The 24,647-nt window shown below is 32.7% G+C and overlaps 1 protein-coding gene across 9 annotated transcripts in view; it reads left to right on the top strand.

Annotated features, from left to right (window-relative positions):
- Ubr3 (ubiquitin protein ligase E3 component n-recognin 3) overlaps positions 1-24,647 on the top strand; it is a 228,214-nt gene that overhangs the window by 82,448 nt on the left and 121,119 nt on the right. For all 9 annotated transcript variants that reach the window (XR_009227002.1, XM_058580166.1, XM_058580168.1 and 6 more), the window contains 10 exons: positions 1,686-1,772; positions 9,900-9,965; positions 10,057-10,146; positions 11,540-11,668; positions 12,265-12,317; positions 12,407-12,540; positions 13,052-13,137; positions 14,477-14,618; positions 16,527-16,623; positions 23,223-23,364. Coding sequence is in view for 8 of the 9 variants with exons in the window: in XM_058580166.1 (XP_058436149.1) it covers positions 1,686-1,772; positions 9,900-9,965; positions 10,057-10,146; positions 11,540-11,668; positions 12,265-12,317; positions 12,407-12,540; positions 13,052-13,137; positions 14,477-14,618; positions 16,527-16,623; positions 23,223-23,364 (1,026 nt within the window). In the remaining variant the exon portion in view is untranslated. The remainder of the gene's footprint in view (positions 1-1,685; positions 1,773-9,899; positions 9,966-10,056; positions 10,147-11,539; positions 11,669-12,264; positions 12,318-12,406; positions 12,541-13,051; positions 13,138-14,476; positions 14,619-16,526; positions 16,624-23,222; positions 23,365-24,647) is intronic.

Consider the following 24,647-nt stretch of genomic DNA (forward strand, 5'->3'; position numbering starts at 1 on the left):
TTGTATTTTATTTAGAGGCAGGTTCTCACTGAGTTGCTTTGCACCTTGGCGTTGCTGAACTCTCAATCCTACTGTCTCAGCCTCCTCTGGGATTATAGGCATGTGCAACTGTGCCTGGCTTTTGGTTTTCGTTCAGTTTTCCATGGTTTTAAACATATTTTCATGTACTAATTAACTATTTGTATATTTTCTTGGGAGAAATGTCTATTCAAATCCTTTCCCTATTATTTATTTATTTATGAGAGCCTTCTCTTGATTTATGTTTTCATTTAGTTTAAAACTTTCTTATTTCAGTGGGTCCATTTTACCATAAAACATTTTAATTGCCTTTCATAGTACCTTTATTTCTAATGGCTCATACCTATCATTTCTTCTTCCAAATTGTGTTGTAAGTCAAGATATCACAGGCTAATTACAGTATTCATGTTTTGCTTTCCTTTTTTAATTTTATAAAATGTGCACTTTAACCATTTTTAGGTTTAAAGTTCAAAGTATATTCACATTGAGTAGTCATCACCGTTGGCTAGTTTCAGTACATTTTCATCAGCCCAAAAGAGACTCTCTGTCAATTAAACAATTACATTTACCAATTTGTTTTTTTAAAATATTTTTTATTTATACATGGACACAATATCTTTGTTTATTTATCTGTATATGGTGCTGAGATCGAATCCAGTGCCTACATATTCGAGGCAAGTGCTCTGCCACTGAGCTACAACCCCAGCCCCATATTTACCAATTTGTACCATTATGGGGGTTTCTTAAAATAGAACCTAATTTGAGTCCATTTAAATTTTTTTTTATTTAACTGCAGGCTAAATTTACTTAAATCGTGACTGACAAAAAATATCCTGTCAGCCATCATGATCTGAATTCTGGTGTATGATAACAGTTAAATATGGTACACATTAAAAAGCCATGAGAAATTTCTGTTTTATGATAAATATGGCAGTGGCTATTATTTATTAGTAACTTTTTTGAGGTAAGTTATTAAGTCTGCTTTTCTCCTTTCTCCTTAATGCCAGTGAAGATAATTTTTGCTCCAGGGATGTACATTTTGGGATTCTCCAAATACTCCATCAGTGTATATCCTCTCTTTTCCTTTATTCTTATTGGTGGCTGAGTGAGAGAATCCAACAGCCTGACCTGTCTTCAGCCCAGACAGTTCATGGAGATTTGACACAGTTTTTGCTTGACTCCCTTTTCTCTCAGAGTGGCACCGGGCACACTTCTAAACAAAAATCTTCTTACTTCTCACCATCATCCATTTTTAATTTACTCTCTTGTCGCTAGTGCACTGAAGGTTCCTGCTTAGAAGTCTAATGTCTTGCTTTCTCTCTTTATCAACTTTGACTCATTTTTAGGATATGTTATATAAAAGGAAGCAAAAATTGTATTCTTTAATTTTCATATTTGTCCTCACCCTCACTCCAAATCTCCTTTCTGAACCTTGGGCATGTAGGAGTGTGTATTTGTGTGTTTATGAAGAGGAATGGAATTGTCTTTTTTCTTTTCCTGTCATTATCTTTTGAAGGGATGATTTCTTGAAATGCCAAATATAATGGTTATCTTGAAAATATATACATTTTACCATATCTGCAATGTATACCGTTATCATGCATTAAATATAATTTGGTATTGAAATATTTACATTTACATATTGTAAAATTTACATATTATTTTAGGAAACTCAAGAATATACCCGAAATGTTGTAAGATATTGCCTTGAAGCCCTTCAAGACTGGTTTGATGCGATAAACTTCGTAGATGAGGTATGTATATTTTTGATATATGCAAAAGCATTTAAGAAAAATGTTAAATCTCCTTTCACATAAAAAATTATGAATTTTTTAATGGAATAAGGGAAAGAAGTCAGAATTAACATAATATTATTTTGCTTTAAAAGGGGTAAATTAAAAGGGGAGATTAGTTTTTGACGTTTAGAAAATTCCAGAATGTAGTATTTATGTCTGCTTCTTTCTTAGAACAGGCATGATTTCTTTTTATGTTATGTGTATGTGTGTCATTATTTCTCAGAAGTGAAGATTAATTTCAGTTGAAGAGATAAAAATGTCAGTGCAAATTTGAATAAGATAGGGGAGATAAAGAAAAATATATTACAACTTTTAGTTGGACAGTATTTTTTTTAGAGGTTGAAAAGATACACTTGAACAAAGGTAATTTTTATTAATAATAGAGAAGAGTTGGCACAGGACATTTTATGTGTGAATTGAATAAGTGATTACTTTTATTAGTCAAGTTTACCAGGAGCCCTTTTTATTCATCTTATGAAGTAGGGTCAGAATATGTTATATACAGAGAAACAAATATGTTTAGACAGCACTGCCCCTCACCTCCCAATCTCCTTTCCAAACCTTGGGCAGGTAGGGGTGTGTATATTTGTGTTTATGGAGAGGAGTAGAATTGTCTTTCTTTTTTTCTTTTCCTGTTTTTTTTTTTTTTTTTTTAATTTTGACACAATCACAAATTTATTTGGAAGTTGATAGTGGAAATAGGTTTCTTTTCTAGAATCATTGAACAGTTAATTTGTTGACTTGACACCCTATGACTTCCAAGCACTTTAGTGTATATTTCCTACAAAGATATGTTCTCCTATAACCAGACTACAACTGTAAAATTCAGTACTATATTATTATCATCTAATCACTTATATTTTAGTAGTTGTTCAGTGATGTCCTTTATAGCAAAAGAATTTGGTTCAGAATCAAATTTTGCAATTTGATTTCCTGCCTCTAGTCTCTGGTCTCCTTCTGGAATACTTTCTCAGTTTTTCTTTTCCTTTTTGTTTCCTTCCTTCCTTCTCCTTCTTCTTCTTCTTCTTCCTTCTTTTTTTTTTTTTTCACTTGTATCTAGGATTGAATCCAGGGGCACTTTACCATTGAGCTATATCTCCTCAGTCCTCTTTTTAATTTTTTTTTCTTTTAGTTGTAGTTGGACACAATACCTTTATTTTATTTATTTATTTATTTTTATGTGGTGCTGAGGATCGAACCCAGTACCTCACATGTGCTAGGTGAGTGCTCTACCGCTGAGCCACAACCCCAGCCCCTCAGTCCTTTTTTAATTTAAATTTTTTTTTTTTTTTTGACACTCAGGACTGAATCCAATGGTGCTTAACCACCGTGCCACAACCCCCTTCCTAATATTTTATTTGGACACAGGGTCTTGCTGAATTGCTTAGGACCTTATTAAATTGCTGAGGCTGGCTTTGAACTCTCAATTCTCCTGCCCAAGCCTCCCAAGCTGCCGGGATTACAGGAGTGTGCCACTGTGTCTGGCCCGTTTTTAATTTTTTAAACTTTGAGACAGGCTCTTGCTAAATTGCTTAGGGTCTTGCTAAAGTTGCTGAGACTGGGCCCAAATTTGCAATTATCCTGCCTCAGCCCCCCAAGTCACCGGGAATACAGCTGTGCACCATCATGCCTATCCTGAACTGTGACATTTTAAAGCATGTAGATCAATCATTTTGTAGAATGTTCCTCAGTTTGGGTTTGTCTCATGATTAGATTCAGATTATATATCATTTTTAGAAATATGACATAGTGAAGTTGTAGTCTTTTAATTGTAACTGGTAACTTATGATTTATGTTAGTCCTGATGATGTTCTCTTTGATCACTTGATTAGAATAATGCTTGGTAGCCTTCATCAGCATGAGGTTACCTTTTCTATTACTGTAATTATTTTATTTAATGGTTTTTAATCCATTAGTATTATTATTTAATGCTCAAATTCTCTTAGATTTGGCCAGAAAAAACCCATTCAAGTTGGTTTCTGGGTCCGTTTGCTTGTTTCACAATTCTTTGAGTAATTCCATGCTTTATGTCACAAGATGTTTCAAGCTCACACTATAGATTCTATAACCCATTTCTGGAATAAGTAATTTATTTAAGGTTACCTGGTGACTTTTAGTGGAGAACAATATTTAAAAGCAAAAACTGGGTGCTAGATGTGCTCATTATTATTGGAGTGTTAGTCTTCTCAGGCTCTCATAGTAAGCCCTGGTTAGGAGTATGGTGTATATTATGTATACACACACATACATATATATTTACTTCTACATTTATTTTTCTATGTGCAGTAAATGTTATGAATTCAAACTGATACTTTATATCACTTTTTTGTTTGTTTTGGTATTAGGGATTTATCTAAGGGTTTTATTCATGCTAGATAAATAATCTATCGCTGAGCCCTCAAGCAGATATTTTAAATTTCAAAGGTGTGGGGAGGCTATACTTCATGGTAGGGTGGTTGCCTAGAAATGCACAAGACCCTGGGTTTAATCCCCAGTACCCACCCCACAGTAAGCTAAATGAATAAATAGAAAATAAAATTCTACTATAAAACCATAGACCTTTTTCTATTTATGCCCCAGCAATAAGAAACCTCACTTCCATCATCATGTATTCTCTCCTGGGGGTGTCGTATGACTTTATGACTATTCAGGTCTTACTTCCTATGCCAGGCCATACTCCCTATGTTAATTAGCACCCCACCTCCCTTTTCATTCTAAGCAACCTCTGACATCTCAAGCCCTCTTCCTTTGCCCACATAGTTGTTCTGAACTTGGGCTCTGATGTCCCTCTTCAGGCTCCTCACTTATTCTGTCTATTTTGCCTGCCTGCAAAATATGCGTGTTTTGTCCTGCCCACTCTTAGCCTCCCAGTGGCATTAAGAGTATATTGTTTCGGAAGGAAAGAGCCCTCTTTATCTTTTACTCTGATCCTTCCTGCCCCAAATTACATTATCTTCCACCCTGATCCACCCTTCGTCTAATATTTGTGTTTACTCTTAACCTTCAGCATGGATGATCTGGATTTTGTCCTTTTGGATTCTGAGTCTCTCTTTATCAGATTACCTTGATTCTTGCCCTTCAGTAATTGTTGCTCTTTAAGTTTAAACTTTGTTTATTTCGGTAATAATGAGTGAATCTCCCTAGAACACTGTCTAGTTTCTAGAGAGCTTTATCCTTATTTTAGCCTTCTGTATTCTTTATCCCTCTGCAGGATTAATCCCTCAGCTGAATTTTTGACTTTTTTCAACCCAGTTCTTACTGGTATTTGCAACTTTAGAAACTATTGTTGAAATGGCAATAACACTGAGACAATAGGAAGATTGAAGTGGGGGAAAGTTATATTATACACAGGATTATGTAGTAAATGACATGAAGTTAATTCATAGTTGGATTCAAGAGTGGAGTTAAGGATAATTAGAATCATTTGTGATATACAGTGTATCTGAATTCAAGGAAATAGTACATTTTTCACACAAATATTTTTAGGAAGATATTGAATGTAATAAAGAATTTAAATTGAATTTTAACAGAAGAGAAAATAAACATAGAACACAAGAGATCAAAAAATGAATTCTGTTTTTATATAATGTTTAAAAGCTTTTATTATCTCTCATTTGTAGGTATGTAGTGTAGATACAGAGATATTAAATGACTTGCCTATAGTTATGTAGTAAATTACTAGTGGTCTTGGATCTAAACCTCATATTTCTCAATTGTTTGTTTAATAGTGTTTCAGGTATGCCAGTTTTTGAGAACAGGAAGGTTGGCATGTGAATTGTAGCTCTGCTATATACAGTTCAGTTAGCTATGTGACCTTAAACACATTTTTAAAAATTTTGTTTTTTATGTGTATGTTTTTTTAAAAATCTTTTTAACATTGCTCAGTTCATTTTTCTTATCTATTATCATAATACTAACCAATGAGGATTGACTAAGAGACATATTACATGTATGATAATTATTAGTTCTTCTGTCCTTGTGGGTGGATGTCAGAAGTTATTATAGTTAAGACAGTAAAGATTAAGCAAAAATATATATTGAACTCAATAAGCTGAATCAAGTAATTATATAGAAACAGGATACAGTAAAATTTCCTATAAGGCAGACCATTTAAGAAACTTCAAATGTGAATATTATGTGGGGTGGTGATTATGAGTATGTAGCAGAGACGTGTGACTGGAGTCCTCTGATAGAAGGATATTAGAACATTTGTTTAGCAAGTATTTATTTAATGTTTGCTTTTTTGTAAACACTTGGAGACAGTGATGAAGCAGACCCTGATTTAAGTATGTGGAACATAAGTAAATGGTTAATTTGATTTGTGTTTATGTGAAGTTGTGAGCAGGTATTGTGGGAACAACAGAAGGGAGCTTCTGATTTACCTTGTAGGACTCAATAGCAAAGTCTTAAAGATATGTTAATTCAGGGGTGGGGTGGGAAGAAGGGCTATATAGCATTCAAGGCAGAGCAATAGCATAAACTAAGGAACAAAAGTGCTCTATATGTGTAACAAGAATTGTAATGCATTCTGCTGTCATTTTTAAAAAAAACAATAAAAATGGGGCTGGGGATGTGGCTCAAGCTGTAGCGCGCTCGCCTGGCATGCGTGCGGCCCAGGTTCGATCCTCAGCACCACATACAAACAAAGATGTTGTGTCTGCCGAAAACTAGAAAATAAATATTAAAAAATTCTCTCTCTCTCTCTCTCTCTCTTTCTCATTCTCTCTCTCTCTCTCTTTAAAAAAAATCAATAAAAATTAGACAAAAAAAAAGGAACAAAATTGTGGTGACTTAGGCAGCACTGCTTATGGTACATAACTTTATGTGACATGAGATGAAACTGGGAAGGTAAGCTTTGTCTTCTCAGAATTTGGAAGGTTAGGGTTGGGGTTGTGGCTCAGAGGTAGATCACTCACCTACCATGTGTGAGGCCCTGGGTTCGATCCTCAGCACCACATGAAAATAAAATAAAGACATTGTTTCCACCTATAAGTCAAAAATAGATTATAATAAAAAAAAGTATTTGGAAGGTTATCACAAGGCTAAAACATTAAGGAGTCACTAAAAGATTGTGAGCTGAAGTTCAATATTGAATTAATATTTTATTAAGACTACTTTCTGTCAGCATACACAGGTTTAACTAGAGAGAAGTTATGTTAGTCAAAGGATTCGTTTGAATGCAAAGATAATTTGAAGCAGCTTAAGTTAAAGGAGGGATAATTTATAATGAGTGCATAGGGATGTCTCAGGGATCTTAGGGCCTCTGGAGCTCAGGAATGGGTTGGAATGATGTATAGAAATACCTCTTTTGCCTTTTCTTTGCTACATGCATCTGCTTCATTTTTTCCTCCCTCTCTGCTTCCATGTTCATGTGGTGAAATATTGTCTTCTTACATTTGCCTAATGTTGCAATTTCAGGCATATTCTAAGGCTGTTTTGTGAATGTCTCTAGGTCCCAGTTCCAAACTGTTTTAAGAGTGAGGGAAACTCATTATTCTGGTTGAATTGGGTGTCTTCTGCCTGTTTTGAGTTCAGTCAAATGTGGCTATTATAAATTTGACTTTCAGTCCCCAATCCCTCTATGTGTGGTCATGGAGACCGGGTAAAGGGGGTGTGGATATGTTTTGAAGAAGATGGAATGGATGGTCATGAGTGAAATAGACACCACAACAGATGTCTTACAGAGGGTAAGAGTAGAAGCAGGAGCTACTGCTGAAATCTAGGCATGAAACATTGAGAGCCTAAGCTAAGGTTGATTAGATGCAGTGTAGAAAGAAGAGAAAGTGGATTTGTGAGATACTTTAAAAATCAAATAATCATAATTTGATGCCTTGAGGAGGAGGTTTTTGAGAAGGAAGGAGTCTACTTTTTAGATTGTTATTACAGAGAATCTGGAGAAGAGACATTAAGTAGGATTGAGTTTTAGGGCAAAGATGCTGAGTTTGGTTTGGACATTGTATTTATAAACCCTGTGGTATATTAAGTGTTGATTTCAATAGACACTTGATTGTGATTTCTGCTGAGACTTGGAAATTATCTGGGTAGGTTTAGTGGTGAAAGCTTTGAATCTGGATAAAGTCATCTGTAACAAGAACAGTAGGAAATGGAAAATGGAATTCAGGGACCACCCAGTATATATACTAGGGGTGAAAGAAAAGGAATTTATCAAGTGACCAATCTGACAAAGAGGGAGCATGAAATTTAACACTACAGAAAAATATGTTTACAATATGCTAAACCCCCAAAGATAAAATAGAGTCCATGGTTTACTAGTTCACAGCAGTGTGTATTAAGTACTGTGTCATTTTATTTCTTTCTTATAATCATTCTATTGTTTATTATTCCCACTTTACAGGCCAGGCAACTTATTAGGCACAGAGAAATTAAGTTGCTTGCTTATAGTTTTGTGGCTCTAGGTGGTAGAGTTAGGGTTTGAATGCATACAGATGAGGCCTTAAGAGCATTCTTAATGACTATGCCTAAATGCCTTTAAAGAAAATTTTGGGAAATTCTGGTTTAACTAGTTAGTTTAGAATGTGTTACTAAAATAATTATGGTAATCAAGGGCAAATTTTTCTTTAAAAGAACACTTTTTTAATATCCTTCACATTTTGAAGAGCATGTTATTCTCATTAGTTTTAACAAAGATAATAATTTCATATTATGACTCTTTATAACGTATATAATGTTATTTTATTGACACAATGTTCTGGATTTTTTTTTTTTTTTTTTTTGGTACTGGGAATTGAACCCAGAGGCAGTTTACCACTGAGCCATATTCCAAGACCTTTTTATTTTTAATTTCAAGACAGAGTCTCACTAAGTTGCTGAGGCTGGCCTTGAACTTAAGATCCTCTTGCCTCAGCCTTCCAAATTGCTGAGATTACAGGTGTGTGCCACTGTATCTGGCTCTGGATAAAACTTTTTTTAAATAGGAAAATACTTACTGAAAATTGATAAAAGCATTAAGAACAAATAATACCTTTTTAATTTTTCTTATTTGTATAAGAATGAAAAGTATGGTGTGCTTTTGCCCTTTAGTGATATCATGATCCATTGGAGTCACAGATTTAAAATAAAAATTTTATAATATTCACAGGCTGCCAAAGAATATTGACATATTATTTATCAAGTTTTGTTATGGAGGCTGATGTGTTTGACCTATATAGGGGTTGACCTGTACAAGGAGTGTCTCACCCAGCTGGTGAATAAGGAATCAAGGATACCCTGCATCTGTACTTCAGTTTAGAGTTATCTAGTCCATCTTTCCTTCTTCCCTCCCCTCCCCTCCCCTCCCCTTCCTTCCTCCCTTAGGGGCAGTTGGCAACTAAGCCACATCCCTAGCCTTATTTTGTATTTTATTTAGAGACAGAGTCTCACTGAGTTGCTTAGCACCTCACTTTTGCTGAAGCTGGCTTTTAACTTGTGATCCTCCTGTCTTAGCCTCCTTAGCCACTGGGATTATAGGTGTGAGCCATTGTGCCCAGCTGTCCGGTCCACTTAACACTCTGTATAGCAGTGAGGTCCAGACTAGCTCCTCATTTTACCAGTTTTAAGCTTTAGGAAGTGACTTATATTTTCTAAGCTTGAATCCTCTATTGTTGAGTTGAAATATCAATAGTTCCTATTCTATAGGATTCTTGTGAGAATTAAATGAGGTATTGTGGGTAAAGTTATTAGCATGGTGATGTAACACATAATAAGTGCTCAATGAATATTAATTGAGTATATTATTCTTATTACTATCAAGTTTATAATGCATGTAATTGAAGAGTCCCTAAATGGACTAATGTAGAAGGTAATCTGTTCCATTTCATTTTTATAATGATTATTTGCTTTAGCTTAGGTTAGAAAAATATCTGTGATAGATGCTTCAGAAATTTCAAAGACGAATAATATATACTTTCTTAGGTGTTTAAAATTGTAATAATTCTAACTGTAGTGATTTTTAAAGCAATAACTTCTAAAATTTTAAGTTTTGATAAAATTTACGGATAAATTCAGTGAAAGTATGATTTTAACACTTTAAACCTTCTTAGAACTTCTTTTAAACATTCTTTGACTTGAGGATTTTGTTCATTCCAGCCAGCACCTAACCAAGTCACTTTTCATCTGCCTCTACATCGTTACTATGCTATGTTTTTGAGTAAGGTAAGACTCCCATTAAACAAATTTGTTTTGTTTTAAAGTTGTTATTTTTGGAGAAATATTGAATTACTATTTTTTTCTAAATAATTTTTAGGCTGTAAAATGTCAAGAACTAGATTTGGATTCTGTTTTACCAGATCAGGAGATGTTAATGAAACTAATGATTCACCCACTCCAAATTCAAGTATGTATTCAAAATTTTAAATAGTTTTGAATTGGATTTTTGTGCTAAGTGATGCTTTTCTTATTTGGTTAGTGTGCCTTTATCATTGTTACTATAGCCACAATGTTTGAAAACATGAAAAAAAATGAATTCTTGTGTTTTTGCCTAATTCAGGTGTTTTTAAAATTTATTTTATGAGATGTAGCTTTAATTTCCCTAGGAGTTCTTTTCACTATATTTAACTACAGAGGAATTTAAACATATTTACCATTGTTTTGGAAGTCATGGGACCCAATAGGTTCTAGCTTTTGGGATTCCTAACATTTTATTTTCTTCACAGTTTGGGGAAATTTCCTCACTGGCCTTCAGTTTCCTCATCTGTAAAATGAGATGAGAAAGAAGAAAGAAGTATTAGCTTTAGTAAGCAATAAGTTTTCTTTGAGTTCTCACACTATTATTTTCTGGGCCAGTCTTTTATATACATTAGAGGGACTTGCATCTCAATTTATTTTTCCTAGCTATTGTAGATTGTTAATCATTGAATTTCAACTCTAGGGGTTAGGAACAGGTAAAAGGTGATGTTATGACTGATTAGTTTTAGTAAACATTAGAAATAAATATATGAGGAGTTTTGATAAAGTTTAGGAATAAATTCAGTGAAAGTATGTTTTTGACACTTTAAGACCTTCTTAGAACTTCTTTTAGACATTCTTTGACTTGAGGATTTTGTGTATTCTAGCCAGCACCTAACCAAGTCATATAAGAAATATAAGAAAGAAAACTTATTCTAATATCCTTTTATAAAAACCTCCAGTTATTTGGAAGATGAGTTGTTCAAAGGTTGAGTTAGGTTGAATTAAAGATGTAGGTTGTATTAGTTGATTTTTAAATAGCCAAGTTTCTTTTATGCTCATTCCATTGTGTTTCTCTGAGCTTCATGTATGTGTGCATTTTTTGAGGGAGAAATTAAGTGAAACTGAACATTAACTTCTCATGAAAGATTTCAGTGAAAATATTACAAATATATCTAGAAGTCATCTTTGAAAACTAACTCACATATAAGCTCCAAAAAAGGTGGCTATATAAAACATAATATTTATTTTAAAAAATTAAAAATATGTATTTGGGCTAAATATCTTTTTATCCAACAACTTTTTTTTTTGGGGGGGGGGGTTGTTTTTGTTTTCTGCCAGTACTGGACATGGAACCTAAGGTCTTGCACATTCTAGGCAAGCTCTGTGCCACTGAGCTGCATCCTCAGCCTTTAAACTGAATATCTTTAACCTTAGAATGCCAGGTTTATATTATGATTACGTCATAAAATATTTAAGAATGATTATTTAATGTGATTTTATAAAGATTTGAATTTATGTGATTTATTCTCTAAAGTACTTATTTTTTTTTATTTTATTAGGCAAGTCTTGCTGAAATCCACAGCAATATGTGGGTACGAAATGGCTTGCAAATCAAAGGACAAGCCATGACTTATGTCCAGTCTCATTTTTGTAATTCCATGATAGATCCTGACATTTACTTATTACAGGTAAAGTCAACTTGATAATAATATTGTGTTTTGAAGTGTCTAATTTATACCTGTGGAATTTTAATTTATAAAGGTAACAGAGTGATGACATGGAGAGGGCAGTACCAATGAAAGAAGTTATTACTTACATTTTTAAGGAAAGAGTTCATACCATACCACATGGGGCCACAAAGGAAAGTATCAGGTTTTGGTCAGGAGGTAGAGGCAGGAGTGAGAGGATCTAAGCCAGTGCCTTGTTTTGGTTTCTGTAGGAAAGATAAGGAAGGGCAGGGGAAACAGTTTAGACTTGAATAGTTTGAATAATTCTGGTGGTTTTGTGGCATAGTGACTGTACTTGACTTGTATGTATTCAGCTCTGGGTTGTTTAGGGGAAAACCTGTGTTGGTGTGTAAGTTAGATAACGTGGGTTGGATGGCTTACATGAGGTATGTTATCAAGTAAGGTCTTACTGTGTTTAGGAATTATCCTTGGGAGGGGCACTCTCTTCCAGGTCAATAATTCCCCACATTCCACAATGTCAAAACAGGGAAAAAAGAGTAAGAAGCAAACAGTATATTAAGATATAAAGCTTTTTCTTTTTTTTTTTTTTTTTAAAGGTTTGTGCTTCTAGACTTGACCCAGATTATTTTATATCATCTGTCTTTGAACGGTAAGCATACTTTTATTAAAAAAAATTTAGAATATAGGTTAATTTTGTTTTAACTTCTAAAAATTTATCTCAAATATTTATTTTTATAGATTTAAAGTGGTAGATTTATTGACAATGGCATCGCAACATCAAAATACAGTACTTGATGCAGAGCATGAAAGATCGATGCTAGAAGGAGCTCTTACATTTCTTGTGATTCTTTTGAGTCTTCGTTTACATTTAGGTAAAAACTACTAGTATTAGCAACACTTAAATTATTAACTATTTTATTCCCTTTCCTTCCTTCTCCATGTGGTAATAATCAGCTTATGGAAAAAGGAAAGGATACAGATATGTTTAAACATACTTTCAAACTCTTGATATGTTGTACAATTGATATATCTTTTAGAATAGCCTTTAAAAAATTCCTTTGGGGGCTGGGATTGTAACTCAGTAGTCCAGTGCTTACCTAACACATGTGAGGCACTGGGTTTGCTCCTCAGCACCACATAAAAATAAATAAATAAAGTAAAGGTATTGTGTCCATCTACAACTAAAAATATTTTAAAAAATTCTTTGGTTAAGGAACTCCTTTGATTTGCAAATAGCAGGGTAGTTAAAATAGTTAAATTTGGGGCTTTGCATCCTTTACTCTTAATTTGAAGCATATTATATTTGGTAAAACATCTGGGTAAAATGTTTATTTTTTTATTATTTACATTCAGATTTATTAATTCTATTTTTAATAATTTTAGGAATGTCTGATGATGAGATTCTCAGGGCAGAGATGGTAGCCCAGCTGTGTATGAACGACAGGACACATAGTTCATTGTTGGACCTCATATCCTTTTAAAATGTTTAATGTTCTGTTAGTTGTATTTAAAATAAAAATTATTTTTATGAATTAAAGATATATTAGTATTTTAATTAAAAATGCTTTATTTGGAGTTGAAAAATGATATAGGAAAAGAAGGATGCCATTTGTTTGCTCAAGTATTTGTTCAGGGATGGTGACAGGTATTTTTAACCTATTATTACCTCTTAGGAGTCTTTCCTTAGTCTTTAGGATGGACCTTGGGGATAGTGGTTCTTGACTCTCCAGGAACTAACATTCTAGAATAGCATTAGGAAGCTGCATATTTTTTAAAAGGTAGATAGTTAGCTTCATCAGTGTAGCCAGGCTGGAATTCTAGTTCACAGTGGCTTACTTTGTAATTAACCATTACCAGGGTTTCAAACATTCTGATTTCTTTTTGGATTGTTGTTAGAATTCAGTCTTGAAAAAGAAAAAAGATTTTCAAATCTGTATATTCTTGTCTTCAAACCAGAAATTTATGGTTGTTTGCATAGGACTGAGTATACAATTTGTACTTTTTTTTTTTTTAGTTAATGAACATTTAGACAAAGATTATAATATTATTTTGTGAGGAAAATATTTGAATAAATCTAGTATTTTATCTTATGATTTTGTCTGGAAGAATTGATTGAAATTTTGGTTTTGTGAAATGATGCTTCCTTAGAATACTTATTTGATTTCCTTGATTTTCATAAGCAACATCAACTTGATATTTGAATGATTTCATTCATCCATTGTAGACTGTGTATGTATCAGTACTAGTTCAGGGCAAAAACATTTTTTGTAACTTTGAATTTAAGAAAAATTATATACTTTAATATGAAACAAAAAGAGAATCTTTGTGTTTTACTGCTTTCCTTCTTTGATTAAACTTGCTTTTCATCTTTTTTCTTTGGGAAAATTTTATGTTTTTGGAAAAATAATCTCTTTGCTCATAAAAATATTGGTTAATATTTATAACATTCTTTCTGGTTTCTGAGGAAAGGTATAATATTTGCAAAATGATGAAAATGGAGATCAATTAGATTTTTTTTCTCACTCTTTGAAATTTGATGAATTTATTTGGGAGGAAATATACCTGGGAACTACTTCATCATGCAGTTTACTAGTTGGCTCCTAGATTTAAAATATTAAAAAAAGAAATCACAATTAATAAAAATAAGTTATTATTGGAATGCTATGTAGCCCTCTTGTGGCCAATTTTATATATTGCAGCCAGTTATTCCCCATTGGAGTAAAATTAATTAGGAAACTAGAGTATTTTGGAAAGGCTGTGAAGCTGGCTTTTTTGGATGAATTTTTTTTTTCTTGACACATACATTATATTCCAGAAAATCCCAACCCCAAAAGTGGCATTATCCCAGGCAGTTACAGCTTTGAATCAGTTTTATCAGCTGTAGCTGATTTTAAGGCTCCTGTTTTTGAACCTGGAGGTTCTATGCAACAAGGCATGTATACTCCCAAAGGTATGTTTATATAGTATGTATATACATAAATTCCGTCAATTATCAATTCTCTGGAGGTAAATTCTTTTATGCACTGAAAGGAAATGTTCACCTTTTATTGATTCAGTTTTGGTTTTCTTCTCTCAGCTTTCTTACGAAATTTGTGTATTTTATGGTAAAGAGTAATATTGTTTCCATTTATTTACAAATTTTTGGTTTTATGTTATGATCAGGCTTCTTAGATGACTCTTAAATTATAAAAGGAACTTTAGATATGAACTCTTTTTATAAGTGACCATAACCAAAATGAACCAGAAATTATAAAATAAAAGTATATACTTAAAAATATCTTGAATGTTTTCTAATTATTTTGAAATTTTTCTTAGTTCCCAATTTTTAGTTTGAAACAGTTCAAATTAAAATCTATATAGAATGCTGATGAAATTGGCAAATTTGAACCTATATAAATATAGAAACTATTTACATGACTGGTTTTCTAAGGTTTTTCCACTAGATTCACAGATGATATGCTTGACAAGAGCTAGAGAGGTTAAGTTCTGATTCAGTGTTTTCTTTTCTTTCTTTTTTTTTTTTTTTAACTTTCAGATTTTTGCTTATGTTAAAATTTTGAAGGGAGTAGCAGTTATGTGCTCCTCAACATTCATTTTCTAAGTGAAAAAGCAAACTTTTTTGAAGTTTTACATAGTATATACTGTATTTGGCGAAGCAGCAGAAAAGCCTTATAGTGAATTTTTCAGAGTATACAAGAAACAAGAAGATTCTAGAGTCTGTGGTTGGAATGTATTCCATTAAAGAAAAAGCAGTAGTTATTTATAATAAAGAACTCTGTGTCACACATTTAAGTGGATTCAGGAATAAAGTAGCATTCTGGTGTAGAGCAGTGCTTATGAAAGTGCAATATGTATATTACCTTTGCCAGCCTCATTTGCAGCCATTGTTAAAGACACAGGTTCCTGTATCTCATCCCCTATCTGCTTTCATCAGAATCCCTGGGGAAGGAACCTGAGAAACTGCTTTTTAAACATGCTGTGTAGATGGTTATTAAGCCCACTTGAGTTTGAGACAAATTAGGGACAATGGTTAATAGTGTTAGAAAGTTGAAATTAGTTTAAGCTCTATGTCATGTTTTCAAATGTTAAGAATTTTGTTAGATAGGATGAAAGGAAAAACAATCTTAACCAGGAAAGAGATACTCTCAAGGAAATGATTTCTGAAATTATTATTTTCTTACATGAGTTAACTTTCTTTTTTAAACTTCACCTCATCCTAAACATGATGAGGTTATTAGTGAGGTTATAGATTTTTATTGGCAGCTTGCAATTTTCATATATACTTTAAAAATAATTACATAATTATTAAAATAAAAGCCTTTATACAGTTAACATTTGAAATCCCACCAGTAGTACACATAAAACATATGGGACAATGGTTCATAATTATACAGAAGGTAAGGAGAAAACTATTAATTTTAGCAAAGGGACAGAAAATCTTTTATTAACAAAAAAGATAGATAAAATAAGAGTCTTGAAAATCAATAGCTTATTAACATTTTAATCTGATTTCATGGTTTTACCTTTGGGCACTTTTTAAGGTCTTTCTTACTTTCTAATAGGCATCTTACAAACAACAACAACAACAAATGAACTAAACTTTTATGGTGGGGCATTGTTATATTGCAAAACTTTTGCTCACTAGTATTTGTAGAGCTTAAGAGAACATAATGCTGAAATTGTGATTTTTGACTTAGAAAACTAATTATAACATCAAGTTTATTAAGGCAAATATAGTAAAATTGATCTATTTCATTTTTTAAAATTTAAAATATACTTAACAAATGTAAGAAATCATTAAAAATTGACTTTATTTCTAAGAAATCAGTGTTCTGTTTCTACTTTTTTTGAAAAATAGCTGAAGTCTGGGATCAGGAGTTTGACCCTGTCATGGTCATTCTTCGAACAGTTTACCGTAGAGATGTGCAGTCTGCAATGGACAGATATACAGCATTGTAAGTCCATCAAATTGATTATTCTCACAGTGGAATATTTTGTGTTTATCTGAAAAGATTTCAATTATAACCCATATAATATATTCTCATTGAAGTATACTCTCAAATCTTAGAGGAGAAAAAATTTTAAGATTAAAAAAAATCAGACTGAGATTATGTTCTCAATGTTTGATGTTAATCTGTTCAATTTATAGAACATGATTAGTAAATAAAAATATTACATATTTAGTTGAGTTTTGATTAGTAGATTTTGAGGTGTAGTTTTATGTTGTTCTACTTTTGAACCAGTAGAGGAGGCACAAGTTAAGAAAATAAAATTGACATCAGAGATGATGATAGTTGTCTATGAAAAAGTGTGAAAATATTGCTATGTGTTTGACAACTGAGAAAACAGATAAAGCAAAATATATTTTACTTATACATTTTTAAAATAAAAGTTTAAAATGATGACTGCGGAAAATAAAAATTTGAAGAATATCTTTTTCAAATTTGATTTTATACTTTATTATAAACTGTAGACTATTTTTAATGTATTATTTCTACCTCTTTTTAAATCTTAGTAGTTAATATTATTGCTCAACATCAGTGTCTTTTATCTGTACTTTTCTAAAGCTTAAGGTAAACATTTTTAAAAACAAGTTTAAAATTATGCAAATGTCTTTGATCTTGAGGAAATATTCAGATAACTATCAAAGTATCATCATAGATACTATGTGTAATTGAAACTTCTCCTTTGCCAAGATTTGCAGTAATAGATATATGTTGAATTTCACAGACAACTAATCTGAAGAAAATTGTGGATTGTGGAATTTTAGTGTGCTCCCCTTCCCTCTAAACAAAATAAGAAAACCTAACAAAACAAAGCAGAAACAAAACTCAGCTTAGCCATCAACATCTCTCTTTGCCTTTTCTAAAAACCCTTTGGGGAAGTTGTCTGAGTTCTCTCTTCTCTGCTCTCTTAGCCACTTCTTTTTATTCTTTTTTATGTGGTTTGTTAATAATCTATTTGCTTCTAGGCTTTTACTAAATTCTTAAATCTTTGAGGGAAGTTATATCTCATCACTGGCACATAGTAGGCATTTAGAGTTTATTTGTTGAGTGAAATAAATTTAAATAATATGAATGGAAAAATGAGTGGGAGGGTGCTTTTGTGTTGAATACCTAAAGTAGATTTCAAAAATGCATAAAGTGGACTTCATAAACTTCTCAAGTTGCTCTGCCTTTTTTTCAGGTTGTTGTTGTTGATTAGTCATTTTGAATATATAAATATAAAGCAAATTTAATATTATCTTTTACTTTGTAGCTAACAGAAATTTGAACTGGGTTTGGGCTGAAACTTCCAGCGCTTTGAAGGAATCATTAAATTATTAATATAAACAATTTTAAAGGAAAAATTTTATTTAACAATACCCATTTATTTATTGTTTATTATATGCCAGGCACTCTGAAAGGAAGACAGAGTTTTATCTTTTATATTTTACTTAGCAAACTTTTCATTTCGTTCTGAGCAGTTTCTTTCTTTCGTGTAGAGTAGTGTTTCTCAAATAGTGACAATTTTTGTCTCCCAGGAAACACCAGCATTGCCTGAAGAATGGTAGAGTTGCTGCAGACATCTGGTAGAGGATAGGTCTACTCCACAACCAACCTTGCCTTAAATGTCATTAGTGCTAATATAGTTTAGATGTATATTGTGTTTAGAGGAATTCTGTGCTTTCTAATCTGTTTTGTATTATTAGTTGTTAAAATCTATATCATATTTTGATTTATAGCTACTTTACATAATCAGATAAAACTATATCCCCAAAGATGTTTTTAGTCCTTATTTTCTATGTTGTTCTTTGTGATTCTTATTTCTCTCAGTTCCCTCAATTAGGCCTTTGAGTTCTTGTTCAAATTTTTTTTTTGGTAATTTCTTAGAAGTGTTCTGTTTCTTAGCAGTTTGGACATCTGTTATTTTTTTAAAGAACTGTGTATTGAAAGCAATAAAAATAGATGACAAAATATATTAACCTTTTAAATTCTATGTGAAAACCATTATATTCATCTGACAACATTTTATTTACTTATGTATATCCATGAAGGAAAATATTTCTTTCTGTGTAAAACTTGAATTAAAAAAAATATATTTTTAGTTGTAGTTGGACACAATGCCTTTATTTTATTTATTTTTATGTGGTGCTGAGTATCAAACCCAGCACCTTGCACGTGTTAGGCAAGCGCTCTAACACTGAGCCACATCCCCAGTCCAAAACTTTGAATTTTTAAAAATTGAATTTTCAAATATTTATTTTTATATGAAATATAAAATGTGATATTGTTGTTGTCTTATTGACTATTCATTTTTGAGTATCGAGATAAAAAGTTGATTAATTGACTTTGCTGGGTTAGTCCTCTTTTATTTGCAAGAAGACAATAGAAAAACCTTTTGAAGAATACTAGTTTAAAATGGTTGAGTAGATTTAAACTATTGTATCCTTAGAATTTAAACTTTTTGCTAGGTAGTTTGTTGGCAGTCAGTAAATATTTATTAAGCGCACAAAAAGTAAATTTCTTTTTGTGCCGAGAGTTGAAATTAAAAACTGTTTGCCTTATGTGATATTTATGTTTAGAATCTTGGGGTCTTATTGTTGGGAATGGCCTTCAAGACCTAGTGCAGATTCCATAAAAGTGTTTTGTGAGCTATCGCTGAAAGAGGGATGGGGCAACAACAAGAGAAGGCTCATCCTGCTTCCCTCATTGCTTACCAGATACCCTTTAATGGATAGTTAAGCTCTTAAAAAGAGAACAAGAAAGATAACAGCAAACAGCAACAAAGCAAAGCAACAAATGGAAAACTATCCCTACATTGTTATATTTTACGTTATAAGGCCATTGCAGCCCAGAGAAGCTCAATGAAATATGTTCATTAATGGCAGTGTTAGAACTATGATCTAGGCCTTTTCAAAAAGATAAAAATGATTTTATACAGGGACTGTCTTAAATTCAACTGGACAGTAATTTTTTTTTTATTCTATAATTTCTTTTGTTTCCCATTTCTCATCATGAAGGTTAATGGCTACTGCCCCATGCTTGAAAGTATGATGTATGACTTTGTATATATCATTTTTGTCTCTAACTGGTCAATAATTAGGTGTTGGTTTGAATCACTTAATTTTTTTTTCTGTCATGTAGCATATCATTTGCATTATTCCATTAATGCTTTTGAAAAGAGCAGTCAAAATGATGTATTACCTGCTCCTTGAAAAAATATATAACCTTTATGTTTTAACACTTTAATAATCTAGTGCTGCTTAAAATTTAGGAGCTTTAGTGCTTAAAGCAAACAAAGAAAATAAAAACTAGGAACTGCTTTTCTATGCTAAATGAAATATAGTAGTTAAAATATTTCATCACGAGATATTATAATTGTTTTGAAAATTATGCCTATATATGACCATTGTAACATTGTATAGAAAGGAGTTTTTTTTAAAAAATGCAAAGTTAATTTTTTGGCATCTAGTTTATGAACCATATATGTAATTGATTTCTCTAATACGAGAATGGTAGTTTTTAAAGATTTGTTTTTCCCCCACCTACATAGTGTTTCTTTCCTCAAAGATACATTATGTATTGTTTGCTCTCTAGCTCTTCCACATGAGAGGCATTAGTCAGAAGTCTGATAATTCTGGTGCTTGTTATTAAGAGCTGTTTGTGCTGGTCAAACTTGTAGAAGCTGAAATTTAATTTAGGGGGATTTAGTTATGCAGGTTTCTTGGGATCCCTTATGTTGTCTCTTTAGATCTTGTTCTGGTCAGATTTCTCAGAGAAGTGTCTTAAAATATTTCCCAGAAGGTAATAGTTTGGCTATGTGTGTTTTGTGAACTGAATGGGAGATGAGGCCTTAGGTGGTCTGAATCAAATATGCATACTATGATTTTAATCTTCCATCTTCATACCTATGTATGGTGCTTTGTCCTCTTCAGAGACAAGTTGTCTAGGCAGAATTCTGTTGCAGTGGTGAAGTGACAATTTGCATTCAGTTCTTCTTATTTTTGCCCCTCCTCATCTCTCCATTTCCACTTAGCGAGGTACCAGGAGCTGCTGATTTCTTTGCCCATTTTTAAGTTGGATTGTCTTCTTATTACCGAGACTTAAAAACACTTCATGTATTCTGAATACTAGACTTAACCCGATATATATGATTTGCTGTTATTTCCTACCATTTTGTGGATTGATATCTAAGGCTGTACATTTCTTTCCAAACACTTCTTTGGTCATATCTCATATTTTTTTTCTATATTGTTAGGTTCTATTTTATTCTTTTGAAAAATTATTCTCTATCCCCCAACCCCCACTTTGGTATTGGGGATTGAACCAGTCATTGGACTACAACCCCACCTCCAATATATATATATATTTTTTCCTTTTTTTCTGGTTATTGGGGATTGAATTTAGGGGCATGTAACCACTGAACCACATCCCCAGGCGCCCCCCCCCCCCCCACCGCCTTTTTTTAAAAAAAAATTTTGGTTTTGAGACAGGATCTTGCCAAAGTTGCTGAGCTGGCATTGAACTTGTGATCCTCCTGCTTTTCCTCAGGAGTAGCTAGCATTACAGAGTTCTTAATTTTTAAAAGTTTCTGCTAGGATTTTTAACAACCTCTGAATTTCTAACCCATAGTGTTTTTTTGGGGTGGGGAGTACTGGGGATTGAACTCAGGGGGCACTTGGCCACTGAGCCACATCCCCAGCCCTATTTTGTATTTTATTTAGAGACAGGGTCTCACTGAGTTGCTTAGTGCCTCATTTGTGCTGAGGCTGGCTTTGAACTTCTGCCTCAGCCTTCTGAGCTGCTAGGATTACGTGAGTGCGCCACCATGCCTTGCACCCATAGTATTTTAAAATGTCTACATTTTTGTAGTTGTGGATTATCTTTTTAAGTTGGTTTCTAGTTTTATTTATTTTGTGACAAGTGATTGTGGTCTGTGTATCAATTCTTTTAGTCATTGCTGAATTTACTGTGTACTCTGGCATTTAACAAATTTTTATAAATTTCCAAGTGCACTTAAAATTATAAATATTCTAAATACATCTAATTGGTGAATGTTATTTATGTGTTCCTGCCTCATGTTTGTTGATTATATTGTTAAAATTTTTTACTAATTTGTTTTTATTGGCCTCTAGGCAGGAGTTAATATTCTCTAAAATAGTTTGGGTTTGTTAGTTTCTCTGTGTCATTCCCTTAGATTTTTCCTTTTGTGTTTTGAGTCTGCTGTTGTCTGCACACAAGTTTGCTAATTATTTTCTTCATGGAGAGCCTATCATTCTTCTAGCCCAGAAGAGAGAACCTTCTCTTTAAGATTCTTATTTCTCCTTGTGAGTTATCCTCTTCATTGAGGTTAAAGACTTCTTAGGGTCTCTGCTTTGGGGGGAATCTCAGTTTCATCTCTGAGCTTGTGTGTACCCAACACTGATATCAGTAATGAGAATCAGGGCCAAGTCCAGTTTTCCTGATGTTGAAGATTGAACACCAGAGAAATGCCAAGCAATCACAGAAAGCAAGTTTTGTTTAAAGGATAGAACAAAGATATACTTCTCCAAAGAGAAGGGGACCGAGAGCTAGGTATCCAAGGAAGTAGGGATGTCTTGCCCCTTTTATACATTTTAGATTTTCTTTGTTCTTGTGTTCTCTCCTCCCTCTATCCTGCCTACATGACCCAAAAGGTGATCCAAAGGCTGGAAGGAAGAGGCTCTGGGGTAGAGGCAGGAAGGGAGTCACCCTGGGGCTACTCATTAACTCCTTACTGTGAGGAATAATTCTCTGGAGGCAGGTAACCTTGGCAACTGGTGGAGGAGGGGGAAGTGCTCAGGAGGTATTAACATTTTATTTCCTTTTGTCTGACCCCATCATTAATTACCTACAGTGATTGTTCTTTTGCCTGTAGGCCTCAACACCTTGTTCTCTGCTTAATCAAGGACTTTAAAACCATTGGCACAGTGGTAGTGCTTGTTGTTAATTCCTTCTTCTTTTTTTTTTTTTCCTGGTTTCTGGGAAGTTCCATTTTTTTTTTTTTTTTTTTTGGTGAGGTCTTAAATATATGTTCAAAAGAATACATTTTATATTTCATGCAGCTCTTCCAGCCAATGGGAGAGTCTTCAAGTTATCTATTTTGATTATTTGTTAGAACTGGAAATTTCTTTGAGTACTTTGCTTTGTCACCTTTTTGTTAGAATTCATTTTTTTTTTTTTTTTTGATACAGAGTCACACTGTTACCCAAGTCACACTGTTACTCAAGCTCCTGGGCTCAAGCCATTCTCCTACCTTAGCCTCTCAGTAGCTAAGACAACAGGCACATACCACTGTGTCCATTAACATTTTTGTATTCAAATTTCTTTCTAGTGTTTGGCTTAGCTCTTTCTATTCATTTTTATCCAATAAGAAAAGCAAATAGTAAAGCTCATTGTGTGGAGATTAGATTTCTGTTTGGCATCTTAAAGCAATTATGATTAAAAATAGTACTGCATACAAAAAATGTGACAGAAATTGATATTGATAAATCACTGTTTAAACCACAGTTTAATTCTGAGTCTGTCATCTAATTTTGGTTTTATTTTTACAGTTTAAAACAGAGTGGGAAATTCCCTGGAAATCCCTGGCCACCTTATAAGAAAAGGACATCACTTCATCCTAGTTATAAAGGTCTCATGAGACTTTTGCACTGTAAAACTTTACACATTGTGCTATTCACTCTACTTTACAAGGTACAGTAGTAATTTAAGTAAAAAGACTTAGATTAGAATTTATTTTCATAATTTTTGAATAAAAATACTGAAGGGTAATATTTAAATAAAAGTAACACTCATAAAGCAAAGCATATTGATGAATATGATGTATGTAAAATGTATATGGGTATGTTATAATAGTATGTGTGTGAATTTGAAGTTGAAAATAATGAAATAGCTACACCATTTTTCGTGGTGTATTTAGCTTCAGGTATAATTATTTAGCTTCAAGTATAAGTGTTAGGTTTTAGCTTCTATAGAACAAGAAGTGAATGATGCAGAACAAAGAAATTATGGAATGAGCTAAGGAACCAAACAACCCATAAACCCACTAGAATGATGTAATTAAAAATGGCAATTACGTGGGCTAGTGACCTTAGTTTATGGTGCTTCTTTGTGTTTTTTTATTTAACCTCTGATTAGGAGTATGATATAGAGGGATTTGAGTCTTATCTCTGGTATTTCTGGTAGACATCTTAGCAACCCAAAATATGTTTTCATGTTATTTAGAATTTGTTTTATTCTTGGGTTTTCTTTTCTTTTCTTTTTTAATATTTATTTTTCAGTTGTAGTCGGACACAATATCTTTATTTATTTATTTTTATGTGGTGCTGGGGAACGAACCCAGGGCCTTGCCCATGCTAGGCAAGTGCTCTACTGCTGAGCCACAACCCCAGCCCGTATTCTTGGGTTTTCTCTGGTACAACTGGCTGATTTATTTTACTAACATTTATTATGTACTAAAAAATTTTATGAAATGTGACATTTTTAGAAAGTTGTGTGTGTTTATATATATATATATATATATATATAAACACACAAATATATAACTTTTATGATCTAACTTAGATAAGAGATGAAAGAAAATAACTATCCCCAGTTTATAGATAAAATAAGTATTAACATCTATAAAATAACTGTAAACCATGATAAATGCTATGCAATTAGATAAAATGAAACCTATCATTGCTATTCCTATTTAAAATTTGAAAAATTAAAAATTTAAAGAAATTTAAAAGAAAACTACGCATATTTGTAATATAGATTTCCAATTGCTTATGTACAAATATTTTAAATTAAGAAAGTATAAATTTAATTAGATATGTTAGTCTTTCTCCTAATGTTTGCTTTGTAATGAAATAATTCTTTTAGATTTCTCTGCCCCTCATTAAGTCTCAGTCATGACCAATTTTTATTTTACTTTTAAAAGTTATGCTGCTTTGGGCTGGAGTTGTGGCTCAGTGGTAGAGTGCTTGCCTAGC

The sequence above is a fragment of the Marmota monax genome, unplaced genomic scaffold (assembly GCF_021218885.2).
Source record: "Marmota monax isolate L192 unplaced genomic scaffold, Marmota_monax_Labrador192_F-V1.1 WCK01_AAM20220418_F8-fsc00007, whole genome shotgun sequence".
NCBI classification, from domain to species: Eukaryota; Metazoa; Chordata; class Mammalia; order Rodentia; family Sciuridae; genus Marmota; species Marmota monax.